This window comes from Abramis brama (assembly GCF_963993115.1).
Source record: "Abramis brama genome assembly, chromosome: 15".
NCBI classification, from domain to species: Eukaryota; Metazoa; Chordata; class Actinopteri; order Cypriniformes; family Leuciscidae; genus Abramis; species Abramis brama.
This window is the reverse complement of record NC_139977.1, coordinates 8,607,453-8,623,504: the sequence shown is the minus strand read 5'-3', so window position 1 is coordinate 8,623,504 and position 16,052 is coordinate 8,607,453. Positions and strand designations below refer to the sequence as shown.

Here is a 16,052-nt window from a genome sequence, read left to right as displayed (position 1 = left end):
AAGAACAAGCATTGGGTGTCTTCATGCTTCACAGAATAACTTGATTTGATGAACAGACATGAAACCAAGACAATCCTCATGGATGCTACACGTTGGAGAAGACCTTTAATATAGAACATATTTCATAAAAACATATGTACAAAACTGAGATCAGAACTAAGGTTTCCCTTTCAGTCAAGTTGCATACATTGGAATGAGAGTGATCCCATAATTCACTAGACTGCAATGGATTTCTTACATTAGCTCAACAGCCAACAAACTGCTTCGATTTTATGTTTGGATCTTTGACATGGAAATGATGGAATACACTTCAAGTGCTGAGCAGTTTTTGGGACCAAAATAACCTCCTAATGGAACTTGTTTTTCCTTCTCATTTGGCTACACATTGGACTTTTTTGTACATCGTTTTCATGTATAAGGTAAACACTCAGTCATTCATGTACAGTATAAGGTAAACACTTTAATGCAAGTCTGAAACAGCCATGCTCAAGTTCTAATAATCTAGTTAGTTTGTAAAATAAATTTCCACTGAATCGAATCATTTATAGATAATTGTGTTTAGCTAAATATTGAGACTGTAAAAAAATAAGTTTGTAAAATAAAGGGAAAATAAGTTATTTTTTTTAACTGGCCCAGTAAGAAACATCTAAAGAACTATTGGTTAAAAATAAAAACTACCCTTAACCGATCATTATGTCTATCTACAAACAACAGTCATTTCCCTTGAATAACATCATCAGTAAATAGTCTAATGGAATCAAATGGACACCTTCAGCCAACAGCTAATGGCTTCAGCGTAGAATGTAGAGTTCTGACTATTTACATAACGGTATTAAAGAAAGAAACTGCCAGAGGATTGGAAATGCCCTGGAAAATCTCCTAGACATACAGTACCGCCACATTTATGCTTTCCTTAACAGGTCAACAATAATAACAAAGTGTAATTTTGAGACAATCTTTTAAAACTGCATTTCCAGGACGCAAGGCGCAAGGAACTGTGCAACCGCTATTCAGCAAATGAGTTGGCCCCATTTCACTGTTCGATGAGCATAACTAAAGAAGGCAACATGAGAAGAAAGGTTACGTCTGTTGAGAGTTCACCGAATCTTCATTTTGCTAAACATTTAAACTAAAAAGAAAAAGGCAAGGTTGATGTTGTTTGAATCCTGCTGTCCCCTGCTCCTATGGTGTAAAAACAATTCTTCGATCCACCTATGAGAAACCAGGTTAGGACCAAACAACAACAAATAGGAAAATAAAGGTATGTACTAACGTTACGCTTTTATCTAGGATGCTGGACAAGTTTCGGTTCAGGAGCATGAGGTTTTGTCCATGTGAGACTGCTGATAAAAACACTAGTCCATCTTCTTGTTGCGTAGACGTAGACGTGCTATATCCAGTAAATCCCGGCATGTGGGAGCAGTGTGTTGCGAGAGGACGGTCAGAGCCTTGCCGTGCAGTAAAGTCAAGGCCGTCTGGTGGCCCGTTGCCCACACTCGATACCAGGGTCCATAAAACGGGTCAGAGACAGCCGGACACAGCATGTTGTTCAAATTCACTTCGGTCAACTGGTGGGAAGCCAAATACAAGATTGAGTTAGTATAGGGACACAATAACTAAACATGCATATCCAAAACATATGAATGCAGATTATTCAAGCAGAATTGGATCGATTTCATGCTTAACTAGACAAAACATACCAGGGTGAAATTAATAGTGCAGTGCAAGTTGCAATTTCAACACTGCCACAAGGGGTGCTATAGGCCTTTATCACACTCCAACGCTTGAAAAACATAATATAACTTTTGCTCTAGCCTGTATCAGGTAAGGCTAAATATTTTGAAATAGTCAATTTAAGTTAATTTTCTTGTCAAATTTAGCCACCGTCCATTGACAACAATACAGGTGGAAATTTGATCACGCTACTAAACGGAGCCCGATGTGATGAGATACAGATTGTTATAAAGGTCAACATGGTCTATTAACACAGTGACCAACCCAATCACAGGAGCTGTTTTGTTCTCCCTCATTCTTATCAACAAGTGTGAAGTCTTAGGACTCCCGGGAATAGAAAAGCTTTGCAACAAAAAGGAAGGACAGATCTTCACAAAGACAACACAAAATGGAAATCCTCCATTTCCACTAACAGATCTGTATTCACTTATTGAGTGCTGTTTGGGACACAACAAGGTATACTTAAATGCACAGGTGAAAGTTCAACATTACACAATCCTGTGGTGTTCAGTACAATGCCTAGGTGAATCTGGAATTGGTTTGAAAAGGGAATTATGTTGTTATATGAATGTATGCATTATTAGGTTCTAACTGTGAACTTTAAACTATGCAAATAATTATCACAGCAATTTCCAAATCCCTCCTGCTCAAGAAGAATTGAACGATTCACTGAGACAGAAAAGTGTTTCTGTGCTGTTGCAATGTTGCAAGTTTAAATTTAAGCAGAGAAAAAAAGGAAGTTCTGCAAGAAGAGAATTTTTGGAGAGCACAGAAAAAGCAACAGCAACAACGACCAAGCATGTGGCCAAAATTTTCAAGACCCTCTGCACCAACTTCTGAGACTTCTTTTCAAATGATCTGCACAGATCTTCTGCACAGACTTCAGAACATTCACCTTCAAGGCTTCTTTCCTCTGCATGTTAAAGACAAGAAGCTTGTCTGTGCTCCAGGAGTTCAGCGTTCCTCAGTCTTATTGTTTAAATGGAGTCCAGCTCCTTTATTTCCGTTGCAATGCGACCCAGCACAACCGGTGGAAGACATCACCGGACTCGCTTATCACATGTCCAAGCGGAATGCAAATAACACTAATGCCAAGGTCGCTGGAAAGAGGTTCGGTATTAATTTCATACCACCTGTGAGACCCACTAAATTCTGGAGCCTGGTGTGATAAACTGCTGAATGAATGGTGCTGTGCAGACCACAAACCTAAGGGCATGACTTCAAAGGCATGTAACAAATATGATACATACATGTAGAGTGTTACAGGTGTCTACATGTATGTATCATATTTGTTACATGCCTTTGCTATATATATATATATGAGAACTACATCATTCTTTATCTTAATTCTTAAGACAATTCTTTATCTTGAAATGTGAATCTGTAAGAATCTGTCACATGATCCTTCAGAAATCCTTCTAATATGCTGATTAGGTGCTCAATAAACATTTCTTATTGAAAACTGTTTTTGCTGCTTAATATTTTTGTGCAAACCATGAAGTGTGGGGTAAGATTTAAAAAGAAAGAAATAAAGAAAGAAAATAATTAAACCCTTTTGTTCAGCATGGATGCATTAAATTGACTGAAAGAGACAAACAGCAAAACGATTTTTTAACATTGATAATAATGAAAAAACAATAATAATTGAGTGCTGATTATAATTTAGAACTAAGCACCAAATTAGCATTTCAGAATGATTTCTGAAGGAATAGCTAGTTATTTTAAATTGTCACAATATTGATTTGATCAAATAATGCAGCTTTGGTGAGCATAAGAGACTTCTTTCAAATACTTTTTTTTTAATTACTCAAAACTTTTGACTGGTAGTGTAATGGTGACAGCAAACATTCACCTTTCTGTGTCCAAATAATCGAGCAGCTTTGAGTGAGACCAATAACTGTCACAGCACTGAACAACATGTGTTCTCTGTACAGTGGGCAACTGTCACCAGGAACAGCCATAAAAATATTTAAGGACATATACTGTCATTAGCTCATAGTTGATCACCTTGCTTGCTGTGCAAGATACTTTAGTAATGAAGGCTATATTCAGACATACTATACTAACATACCGTACTAGTTACTATTGTCACATATATAGTATGTATGTAAATTATGCAAATTGTCATTCATAAAATACCAAGATAATCTACTACGTTTATTAAAATGAACAGTAAACAACAGAGCATACTGAATTGAATATTGTGTCCCACAATGGATCTGACTTGATATTCTACTTGAAGTGATGAATTGACATGTTATTTGATTAGACGGTCAGAAGTTGACACTTTTACACAATATTGGATTAAAAATGCTAAATAACCACTTGTTGAATTAAACACAGAATCTGATAAGGTCATGTGACAATGTAGTGGAATGTTGTGGAAAAATATCAGCCATTTCACTTACTGAATACTTGCCTTACATAGACACACTGCATGCTTCCCACTGTTTTTAAGTAAGTAGTAAGATAGTATTCCATATTTTACATAAGCTACCATACAACTCTTTGTATTTCTGCCATTCAAAGATAAGGCGGAAACAGTAAGAGTAGTATGCTATTCTGGATTCTGCAATAGTGATTGATTGTCGTACCATTCCAAGGCCCTGGAGGAATAAAAAGTGGTAGAGGAAGAGGATTCCTGAGGACAGCAGCGCCCACCACATGTCACCCAGCGGCTCTGGCTTATACACACCTGACAAACAAGACACATGACACAGACGTTAAAATGCATGTAAAGTCTAGGGGTCGGTTGCACCAACTGTGCGCAAGTTACAACTTAACTTACGTTTGATGTAAATGGGCACTAAGATACAACTTACGCACTACTAAATATTTTTGCTTTGCACCATTAAACTTAGTTGAAGCGTAACTCTATGTATAAACTAAATATTTACGGAAGCCTCTGATCAGGAGTAACGGTTGAGATAAAAAAGCAGACAGATTGAACTGCATCAATAAGCTCTTCTTTTACCTGACAGACTTCAATTCTTTAGACATATATGATAATGCTGATATTTACATTTGCTTACATTTTAGGAGAGAGAACATTATATGAATAGATTACTTTGTTAGCGGCTCATCGACACAAACCCGTCCTATAGCGTCGCTGTGTGCCTCTGTCCCATCGGTCCGTGTTGTGCATGTTAAATAAAATCGTTCATAATCAATAAATGTTGTTTCTTATGTTTTTTTTTTGTATCAGTACTTATTTATTTTTCCTTAATAATAATAATAATTTCATTTCAAATACAGTTTCTAAATGTTATTTACATATAAAAACATGTTATTCATGATGATTAAGTATCGTATGTAATGGAAACGTATTTTTACTGTTAGTTAAGTGAAGCAAAATAAGTTAGGATGAAGGATAAACTGAAATTCCTAACATTTAAACAACTTCTGCTCACATATTTTAAGGCTTCTATTGGATCAGAGGCTAAACGTCATATTATGCGACTACGCATTACTTAACGGAGAGTTTATGACCTACTAGCTACGTTCTGCCTTACGAACAAATGGTGCAACGGAATTAAGCAGAGTTAGTTACAAACTAGCTAGTAGTTACTAAGCCTCTAGTGTGGACTATACGTTCCAATTTAAAGGGTTAGTTCACCCAAAAATTTAAATTCTGTAAGTAATTACTCACCCTCATGTTGTTCCAACCCCGTAAGACTTTCGTTCATTGGTTGAGTCACTGTAGTCACTAGGAATATTTTAACAACGTCTTTACTAACTTTCTGGGCCGGCAAGTTTCAATTACAGAGAAGCCTATGGAGGAGTGAGACAGCTCTCAGATTTAATCAAAATTATCTTAATTTGTGTTCCGAAGAAGATGAACGAAAGTCTTACGGGGTTGGAACAACATGAGGGCGAGTAATTACTGACAGAATTTTTATTTTTGGGTGAACTAACCCTTTAAGAAAAAACACGGCTGGTGCAACCCTACCCAGGACTCTCCAAGTCAGAGTATATGTTTAGTGCTGGATCACTGATTTATTTTCATGACCTGAATAAATATTCTGGGTTCAGTACATGTTTCCAAGTACCAAATCTGTTACCACACAGAATTTCAACTTCAAGTCCTTCAAAAATAAAAAAGATGTATAGGGTATGATGGTAATAATTACTGTTTTATTTTGAAGTGAAAAGTTAAAGTGAGGTTCATTCCCCGATATAATTGGGCAAGAAGGCCCACAGTGACATGTTTTCATCATTATATTTAATAATTATTAAAATTCAGGGAATTATTATATAATATTAATTCCATAAATTACAACTGTATCTCATACATTATTCATCATAACCTACAGTCCAACTAAGAAGTATCATTCAATCAGAATAGTCTACTACTATTATGATATCCTATCAACTAAAAATATAGGCCTGTAGCCTATATAATGTAATTCAGAAGAATCTCTTAGACTAAGATTGTGTTATTTGATATATCTGTCATTATTCAACTAAATATTTTATGTAATAATTTTAATTAATGATACCCTTTTCCCCAAAAAAATAACTGTACATTATCAATCCTTCTTTCACACAAAGCATTGATATCCCAGAAACTGTGGAGCTGTAGTTGTCCTGTCTGAACATTAGGAGACACTACAGGTTTACTTATTTCTCTCTGAGCGTCATTGCTTCACTCATGTATCTTTTACTCTGGGCACAACATTTCAAAATGGTCATATCAGTTAAATTTACATTCATTAATTTAGCAGACACTTTTATAAAAATAAATCAATTAATCTTAAAGAGGCAATAAACATGCGAAATGCTAGTAATACAACGTTTTAGCCATCGTTCAGGATGGTACAAGCTAGAATAAGGGAGGGATTAAGAAATAGTGAAAGCATAGATAAAGGAATAGTGAAAGAGGTAGTAAAATAGAATAGTTGTTTTAGGAGGCTATCGTTAAGTGCTCACGGAAGAGACGAGTTTTCAGCTGTTTCCTCAAAACTGTGGTGGAGATCTGCAGTTGGTAGAGCTCTATAAATAACGTGCTACTGATTTTAATAGTATTTACATGGCTCATTTTTCACCTGAAAGGCACCGACTTTCAGCTACTTTCACCATTTGAAGCTAAAATGACATTGTGGTGCACATGTGGATAATGGAAGATATAATCATGTAGGGTAAAAGGGTCCAGGGGTGTATTCCAGAAAGCAAGGTTATTTTACTGTCAAACATACCCAGCCAAATTGATTCAACCAAACCTTGCTTACTCGAGGTACAGTATGCTGGTTCCAAAAACATAAGATCTACATCTTACTCAGAATATAACATAACATCTAACTCAGAATATGTTCATGGTTAACACACCAGACATTCTCAACAGACAACAAATCACCATGGAAACGGACGCTAAGAAAAGGCACGCCATACTACTACTTTTGTTAAATGCTGATTTACTTAAATGCATATCACCACCTATTTTGTGCATTTTATTTTGTGCACCACCTATGATTGTTCCAATCCAATCTGACTTCTGACCTATAAAGCAGCCTGAATCATAACCATACACTGTTCGTTCGTTGGCCAGAGGAGAACTGGCCCCCCGACTGAGCCTGGTTTCTCCCAAGGTTTTTTTCTCCATCCTGCCACCTGATGGAGTTTTGGTTCCTTGTCACTGTCACCTTTTTCCACCTTTGTTGCCATTGGCTTTTGGCTTGCTTAATTGGGGACATTCAATTTAACATTTAATTTAATATTCAACAATAATATTGATCTGCCTGCATTGACACCATTATATGAGAACTGAACTGAGCTGGACGATGACATCACGGTTTTCTCCAGAGCTATATATATAAATTAACTAAATTAATAACTTTTTTACAACAAAAATGAAACTGAACTGAACATACTTAAGCTGGACTGTGATGCTATTTTCTTCTGGAAACAAACTTTGTTGCATTATTTTCCTGTTATCTCTGTAAAGCTGCTTTGAAACAATCTGTGTTGTAAAAAGCACTATATAAATAAATGTGACTTGACTTGACTTATTTGGTGGTTGTGCAATCATTTTTCAGTCTTTTCGTTTAATAATCTTTAATCACTGTGAATAAGAACTATACTGTTTGTTTGATGCTAATTATATAATAAAAGAAAGACTGTTTAAACTAAATACAGTCTGGGCTGTATAAGTTTATTTTTTGTTTAGACATTTTGCTTCCACATTGCTTCAAAGGTAAGATATATCATATATGTCTTTAATTATAGAAATACATTTTAGCATAGAAAAATAAAATAAAAAACAAAACATCTGAATTCAGATCAACGATGTGTGAGATGATAATTATATAGCTATATATTATAATAAAATTAACATTACCTTGTTTAAATAGCACTTTATATATCAATATAACTATATATATATATATATTGTGCACAATCTGTCACGCCCACTGGAGCCTCATCAATAGATCACGCATGTGCTGAACACCCCTGAAGTAAACTAACCCTGGACACCTCTGAAGTAAACTAACCCTGGAACATGAGCTGCTCCGGAGCAGGTTATGTGCAGAGAGTAAGTTGCTATGGCTACTTACATACCCTGAAAGCAACCTCCATTTTTGGAACCGAAAGTTGCGGTTATCCGATTACTTGCCCTTAGACACACCCGGGTATGTCACATAACCTGCTTTCTGGAATACCCCCCAGGACTACTGTTTGACCTGACTTCAGAAACTCACCTCCTTTTCTGAAGAGGTAGACAGGCACAAGATACAGCATGGAGTGTTGAATATAATAGATCTCCTTTTCAAATGGAAGCTGTGATGGGGGAAGAAAGTATGTTTAGATAACAAAAACATACAGAGAGCCTTGCATTCTAGTCATATTTGGTGTCAGCATGTTTCACTATTACTACTGTATATGCTTATGCAATAAGCATCTAAACAAACAGCTAAACCATAAAAAATATAGTATTGATGCAAGCAGTGATGACGGGCTTGAGCACTAGGGTGCCATCGCCACCTGGCGGCTCTAGGAAAACAATAACACTTCCTGCTACCATTTGGTAGTACTATGACCTTAGCCTACAATAGCCACAAACATGTGATTAGCCCCCATCAACATATTTAACCTATTTAACAATTTAACCTGTAGGTAGTCACCAAAATAACCATCACCACCTCCACAAGACAGTGGCAGTAAATACACACAATTCCATCTCTCTCACTACTGTCACGGTGAAATATTACAGTGATGGAAGTGCTTGAAGTGTGCTTACTTTTTACTGTACAGTGCCCAAAAGATCTGAAGAACTTGATGTGAGGACAGAAACTATGAGTAAAGACTCTGGATAGTGTTGCCACCCCTCTGTTTGAAGAAAGTTAAAGAGAAACCCCCCACACATTGGTACAAATTCACACTCATGCTCTTAAGAAAGCAGGTGGAAGATTACAAATTTAGAGGTATTTCAAGGGGCATGTTTCCAGCTACAGAAAGGCCCGGAAAACGGCGAGATCTGCATATTTCAGAACGCTCATAAAAAATAACAAAAACAATCTCAGGAATTTAATACAGTAGCCAGATTGACAAAAAACAAAGCTTAAACTGAACAAGACTCTTCCTCACAGCACAGTAGTGTAATACCTTGTTCACAACTTGTTCAACAATAAAATTAAGACAAGCAGAAAGAATTTTAGCATCTCTGAAAATTTTGTCTCATAGTATCTCCAGCGAACAGCTTCAGTCATTTGATGCTATAAGGACAGGAAGAGTGAACAAAACTTATTACCGTATTTTCCGGACTATAAGTCGCACTTTTTTTCATAGTTTGGCTGGTCCTGCGACTTATAGTCAGGTGCGACTTATATATCAAAATTAATTCAGACTGAGATGAAAACATTACCGTCTACAGCCACGAGAGGGCGCTCTATGGCGGAGTTGTTCAGAAGCGACACCAAGGATGAAGAAAATTCAATGGATTCAGTGATGTGGAATGAGATCGCGGGTGCTTGGTGAACTTGTTTACTGGTAACTTGCTTGTTGGACTCACTGGCTTATGTTAATTTAGCCTATTCAGCCTCCCAGGTATATGTTCTTTATGCTATTGTGTAGCTGAATAACTGTTAGTGTGTTGTGTTAACACACCGGACACCTACTCAGCCTGTTGTTCTGTGTGCTACTGTGTAGTTGAATAACTTGCCTTTCCAGATTAAATGTCTGTTCTTGGTCTTGGATTTTGTTAAATAAATTTCTAAATAAATGCGACTTATAGACAGGTGCGACTTGTATATGTTTTTTTCCTCTTCATGACGCATTTTTTGACTGATGTGACTTATACTCCGGAGCGACTTATAGTCCGGAAAATACGGTACACGTATGCTGTAACCTTTATCCACTAAGTTACTGAAAGAGTTGTTACCTGTAATCTCAGAACAGTGAGGAATACTTGACAATTGAAGTGTTTTCAACTACTACTATAGTGTAATTTTAATCAAGTAACTTTATTATACTGAATATACTCACCAGTCTAGTGTTGACTACTGGGAAGAGAAGAGCTAGAAGGGCTCCATTCAGCATGTGAACCTGAAGTCTTCAAAACAGAAAAGATTGTTAAAAATCACAGTAGAAAGGTCACAGCAACACTATATCTACACTACAGGATCACACAGTTCTAAATATCAACCAAACAAGGGAAAACAGTGACATAAACTGACAAAGAAATATCATTAAACTGACAATATCAGAAATGCCATTCAAAACCTGAGGCTATGATAGGCCAGAAGCAATAGCAACACAAAAATTACTTCATCACAACAAACCTATTTATATACTTTGACATACATATGGCTTGCCGTTACAAGCACAGTTACGCTGCCTTGAAGCAGCAAAATATATGGCGTGCATAGAGAAGGCAATCTTGTACTCAAAAAATAAGTTGTAAATAATAAAAAATACAAAAAGATATTCAGGATGGTGGTATGAAACAAGAAATGATTGGATGGATGGATGGATCCAGAAAGAAAAATTCCTGATTTTAGACATACGTGACAAATAACAAATATATTATATCTTGACTACGGGTTTAAAAACCTCAGGAACCTAAGGAAATGAAACAGCGTTACAAGGGTTAAACCTCTGGAAACATTGCACCTTATAAAAACAAAATAGGCCCATTTTATTCAAGACACATTGCACTGTGACATCAACATGCACAAATTTGATAAGAACAAAGTGGGAATTATTAGCAACACCAACATAACATTAAAGCTAATGTGTTCTGTTATTTAAGCAAAAACTAAGAAAAGAAAAACAAACCCCTAATGTTTTCAATAATTAAACTAACCAAATCACAGGCTATCATTGATAAAGTGCAGCCAAACTGAACTCTTTGCGCATAAAGGTACCTCCTGAAAATGATTTTCGATGGACTTCTAAGGCAGCATAATAGTTTAATGATCAATCCCAAAATAGACAGACCTTTTGTGATAATTAAGCAAATATTTTAATATTTCTCCAGCCCCACAGTGCTACCCTAAACCCCACCCTTTACACGCCTCAGGAGTACACATTAATAACGCTGAATCAAACAGTATTCAGGGCTCACAAAATCGCTAGCCCGACGTCCCGGGGCTATTGTGTTTTCCATTCGGGGAGGTTGCTAATACAATGCTAAATCAGATACACGTACAATAACAATTTTAGGAAAAAAATAACATATAGATGTCTAGAATAAAGGTCTATAATGTCTATAAATAAAGGTGACTTGACCATCTTTACTTGCCTCAAAAAAGTCTGGAATTGTTATTTTTATTTGCTACACTTCAATATGTGAATTATTCCATCAGAAAATAACGTTGTCAGACTTTAAAACAACGGAGCTGCGCACTTCAGTTGATATCTCCGATTCAGAATCTGACACAGACATGTACATGTACCATTCGGTCACACAAATTTCAGTTCAGTTAGAACCAGATGCATATTTGTATTGATGATTCTAATTTGAATATTTTATATCCAATTGTTGATATTTTGTGTTTTGAAAAAGTTTTTGATTGATGTTTTGACTCCTAACCAATTTTCTACATTAAAAATTGTCTTTTTATTTTGGCTAGTAAAATTCATTTCGGGCTACCAAAATCTGAAGAGTGCCTGCCCGAAGGGCTACCAGCGATTTTGAAATTTTGCGAGCCCTGGTATTTATCATTATTTCACACATAAAAAGAGAACACTCATACAGTACTTATTCAGTAACGCCTGCTTCCATTTATTTGTGATCACAGGAATGCACAAAACAACTCTATTAAGACTTAAGTCCAAAGGCTTACATATTTAGAAAAATATTGATAAAATACCTTATGTTTACATCACATTTCTTTAGAAAGAATGATAATTTCTATTAATTTTCTAATAGATCTGAGGAAGTTTGAGTGATCTCTCCCGTATAACTAATACTGTTATCCTTGCAATCAGAGCAACAGAGGAAGCTCATGGACAGAAAACAAGAAGTTAACCAGAGTATGTGTAATTTATGACATATGCGGATGCAAAAGTCTAGTATCAACCAAGGCACAGGGAAGAAACAAATGAAACGTGAAACCAAACAAATATACGATTGTAATCATATGATTTGTCCAAGTTCTTAAAACAGTCTCTGGTATTTTGTGTATTTATTATGCAATGGTTAACATAAGTAGCCTTTAGCATAGCATTTAAATATATTTCTGCCATATTTGGTGATCAGAATCCCCATTGGATTGCAATAGGAAGTTATTTCAGACACTGGCTGGTGATTTGGACCATGGCATTCAGCAGGCCAAAAACCCCTGGCCCCGTTGGCTTGGAGGAACCCCCCGAGGAGACTCGACCAAGCCCCGGAAGTGACCGTGGAAATGCGACACACTAGCATGCTCGCCCGATAGTGGATAGTGGCTATTGACAATGGTCTGTTAGTCTCTACTTGTTTTGACGGCCTTTAATCAGAGTACAGAATGCATTGTCCTACATAAACCTCACGTTCTGTTGTATCTCTACAAACTAACTTCAAATTGGTCACCTGTGAAAGATGTTAAAGCAAAATTAAAGATTGCTGCAGCATCCTTGAATAAATCAAACCCAGAAAACAAACAAAAACGTAAATGCCTTAAGAAGGGTAGATTACCTGGGTAGAATACCACATTAGACATCCATGATCAAGCATCATGAGGGACACAAAGAATCATCTGAGCGATTCTGCATTGAAAACTTCTGTGAGGGACACTTCTTGTGTGTGTATATGTATATATATATATATATATATATATATACACACATATACAGTGAATTGGGGGTTATTTGAATGTATCTCTGATAGGAACTGATTGTCTTACGAAAAGTTTTGATGCCATTTTCTTTTCCTGTTTCTGTATAATGCCTATTAAAGAAGTGTTTACAGTAAGTGCAACGCTGCTTTGTATACAGCGGTAACAGGGAACACTATATCGCAGCTGTTCTATAAGTATTGTCAGAGAGTACATTTGCATTTTCATTCAGTCCATCTGCTGTTTTGTTTTTGTTTTGTGCAGGTATGTTTTATGCAGCATAATTCCACAAAGCTGAAAGTCAGGGCATTCTGTTTTTCCTTTAAATTTTGAAACAAATGCATTTGCTTAAAAACAAACAAACAGCAATCGCTTGTCCTTGTAAAAAAAAAAGGCAATCGGAATCAGCCATGAAAAATCATGATCAATGTATCTCTATAATTCAGTTAAATTACTAAATATTAAAGAAGTAATATTAGTCTCGTTTCCACAATTCTTTACATTTTAATTTGGACTTTGGTTAAAACTATTTCTTGTAAAAACCTCCTCCTTTGCAAATGTAAGCATGGCATCTGTTGTCATGAACACTCGTTCACATGCAAATACACACATTAATCTGTCACCCGGCCTCGTTTACACTGCAGGTCTTGATGCCCAATTCTGATTTGTTACCTTTATGTGATTTTTTCAATCATAGATCGTTTACACGTTCTTTCAATTGTGACCCATATCCGATTCATGTGTTTACACTTGCCATACTATCTGAAACATCGCACATGCTTAAAGGGGGTTCTTGGATGATGGACGTGAAATATGCTTGATGCAAGCTTTACGATATAGCCTATGCGAAGTTCGCTAAACATCACCATGATTTTGAGGCGGAGGAGGACGAAAAGGGCCATCATCATTGCGCATATGCTTCAGTTATTGTGTGCGAGAGAGATCTCAGGACTGGTGGGAGCATTGTGGCGGGCTTTAATAGCAGAGGGTCTGAAATTTTAGGATGAGCAAAACCTTTGATATGTTGTGTCAATGTTTGTCCACGTTTTTTTTTAATATGTTGTATCAACGTTTGTCCACGTTTCGTCGGGCCATCCGTCCCTTTGCAGATGCGCATCGGGGTTGCTCTCGTCATTAAACCGCGGAGACGTAGCCTAATGCCTCAGAAAATCCGATCTGCCTGTTTACATGACAGTCGCATTGGCACATATCTGATTTATATCTGATTTATTTCCACATATGAATGAGGCCTGAAACCGATCTGTAAATATCCGAATGCATGCGTTTTTTTTCCTGTTTACACTGTCATAGAACACATCCGATCTGTGTCACATGTGAGCAAAAAATCGGAATTGGGTCACATTTCACTGACAGTGTAAACGAGGCCTGGTGTTTTAGTGAATTAATGCTGAATTGCATTAACACTCACCCAAGAGTTGAGGGTCACAATCTATTTTGAAATGTTTAGCCAAAACAGCCACTAAAGAGGTAACTGTCTCCAATACACCTGCTATAGTTTTTCACATTAAAACACAGAAAAGCACAGGGAAAGGGGGCTAGATTCAAGCACACGTGATCCATTTTGAAAGAAATCAATTTATAATTCAACTAATCCAAAATTCAGGTCATCCCTGAGCTTATTTATTAATTATTGCCATCTGGTGACATTACCAGCACAGCATGTCTAACATTCAGGACATTAGAAGCTCCTGTGAGGACTTTGTTACCACCATGTTAGATATAATGGAAAGTCCAAATAGGGACATTAACGCCGCTCTGTTAACAAAGTTTTTTTATTTATTTTTTTTTATTTAAAATTGCTTACGTTTATGATGCGACATACTACATGAGTGTATATATATAATGAGGGGCCGTACAAGCCAAAATCCATTCTTCTACTCTCACACACATACATTTCTACTCTCACACTTATTCATTCTCCATTCACGTGCATACATTTCTACTCTCACACACACATACATTCTCCTTTCACATACATACATTTCTACTCTCAAAGTCATACAAGTAATTCATTTCCAATGGAGAGTCGTACGGGAGCTGCGTGGAGTTTCGATCATATGCGAATGTCGTGTGCAGTGGAAATGTATGTATGTGAAAGGAGAATGTATGTGTGTGACAGTAGAAGAATGGATTTTGGCTTGTACGCCACCTCATAATATATATATATATATATATATATATATACATATATATATATATATATATATATATATATATATATATATTACTCACTACTTACTAAATATGAGGTGAAATTAAAGGAAAAAATGCAGTTTCAATACAAGTTAGGCTTAATGGACAGCACTCGCGGTACAATGTTGATTATCAAGTCAAGTCAAGTCATGTCATGTTTATTTCTATATTGCTTTATACAACACTGATTGTTTCAAAGCAGATTTACATTGTGTCCTATCCAGACACGATGTGATAAGATTCCAGCAACAAGCATTTTGTCAGTCTACACCAGAGGAAAATTGGCTGAAAAATTACCACAAAATTAACTACAAATGTTAATCGTTTTAACATTACTCAAAATACATACTCTAGACCGATAATCCATTCATGGAATAGACTTGTTTGCTTGCATAGAGTTTGCTTACATAGAGTTCACAGTTAGAAGAACATTGTTTCCTTTAATTTACATGTATTTTTAAGATTTAGGGTAAATCATCCTCTGTTGCTTTTATTATGGCTAATAAAGTCATACATACATACTATTTTAATAATGAACAAAACAAAATCAGTACCTGAGATTTGAGCCATGTTGTTGCAGAAATTGAAATCATTTCAAAAATAGAATTCCACTGTAGCTCTTTGCATATCACTGCATATCATATCGCAGCTGGTTATGACAAAAACTCTAATTCTTTTGACTTTTATTTCACAGTAACAATATAGGTCACAATATAAATTGCCGCACTTAGATAATGATTTTCCTGCTATTGTACACTCAAAAAATGGTTTTGTGGCACTGTTCATTTTACTCAAATATCTTTTTTACACTATTTTTTTGTTCTTAATTAACTTAAACTGTTTAACTATCCA

At 36.1% G+C, this 16,052-nt stretch overlaps 1 protein-coding gene across 1 annotated transcript in view; it reads right to left on the bottom strand.

Annotated features, from left to right (window-relative positions):
- Nucleotides 1-78: 78 nt before the first annotated feature.
- The window catches only part of tmem164 (transmembrane protein 164), a 38,611-nt gene continuing 22,637 nt past the window's right edge, over nucleotides 79-16,052 (bottom strand). The window contains exons 3-6 of the mRNA XM_084136682.1: nucleotides 10,213-10,279; nucleotides 8,430-8,508; nucleotides 4,329-4,429; nucleotides 79-1,568 (exon numbers count right to left, since the gene is read on the bottom strand). Of these exons, the coding sequence (XP_083992808.1) occupies nucleotides 1,356-1,568; nucleotides 4,329-4,429; nucleotides 8,430-8,508; nucleotides 10,213-10,279 (460 nt within the window). The 3' untranslated portion in view covers nucleotides 79-1,355. The remainder of the gene's footprint in view (nucleotides 1,569-4,328; nucleotides 4,430-8,429; nucleotides 8,509-10,212; nucleotides 10,280-16,052) is intronic.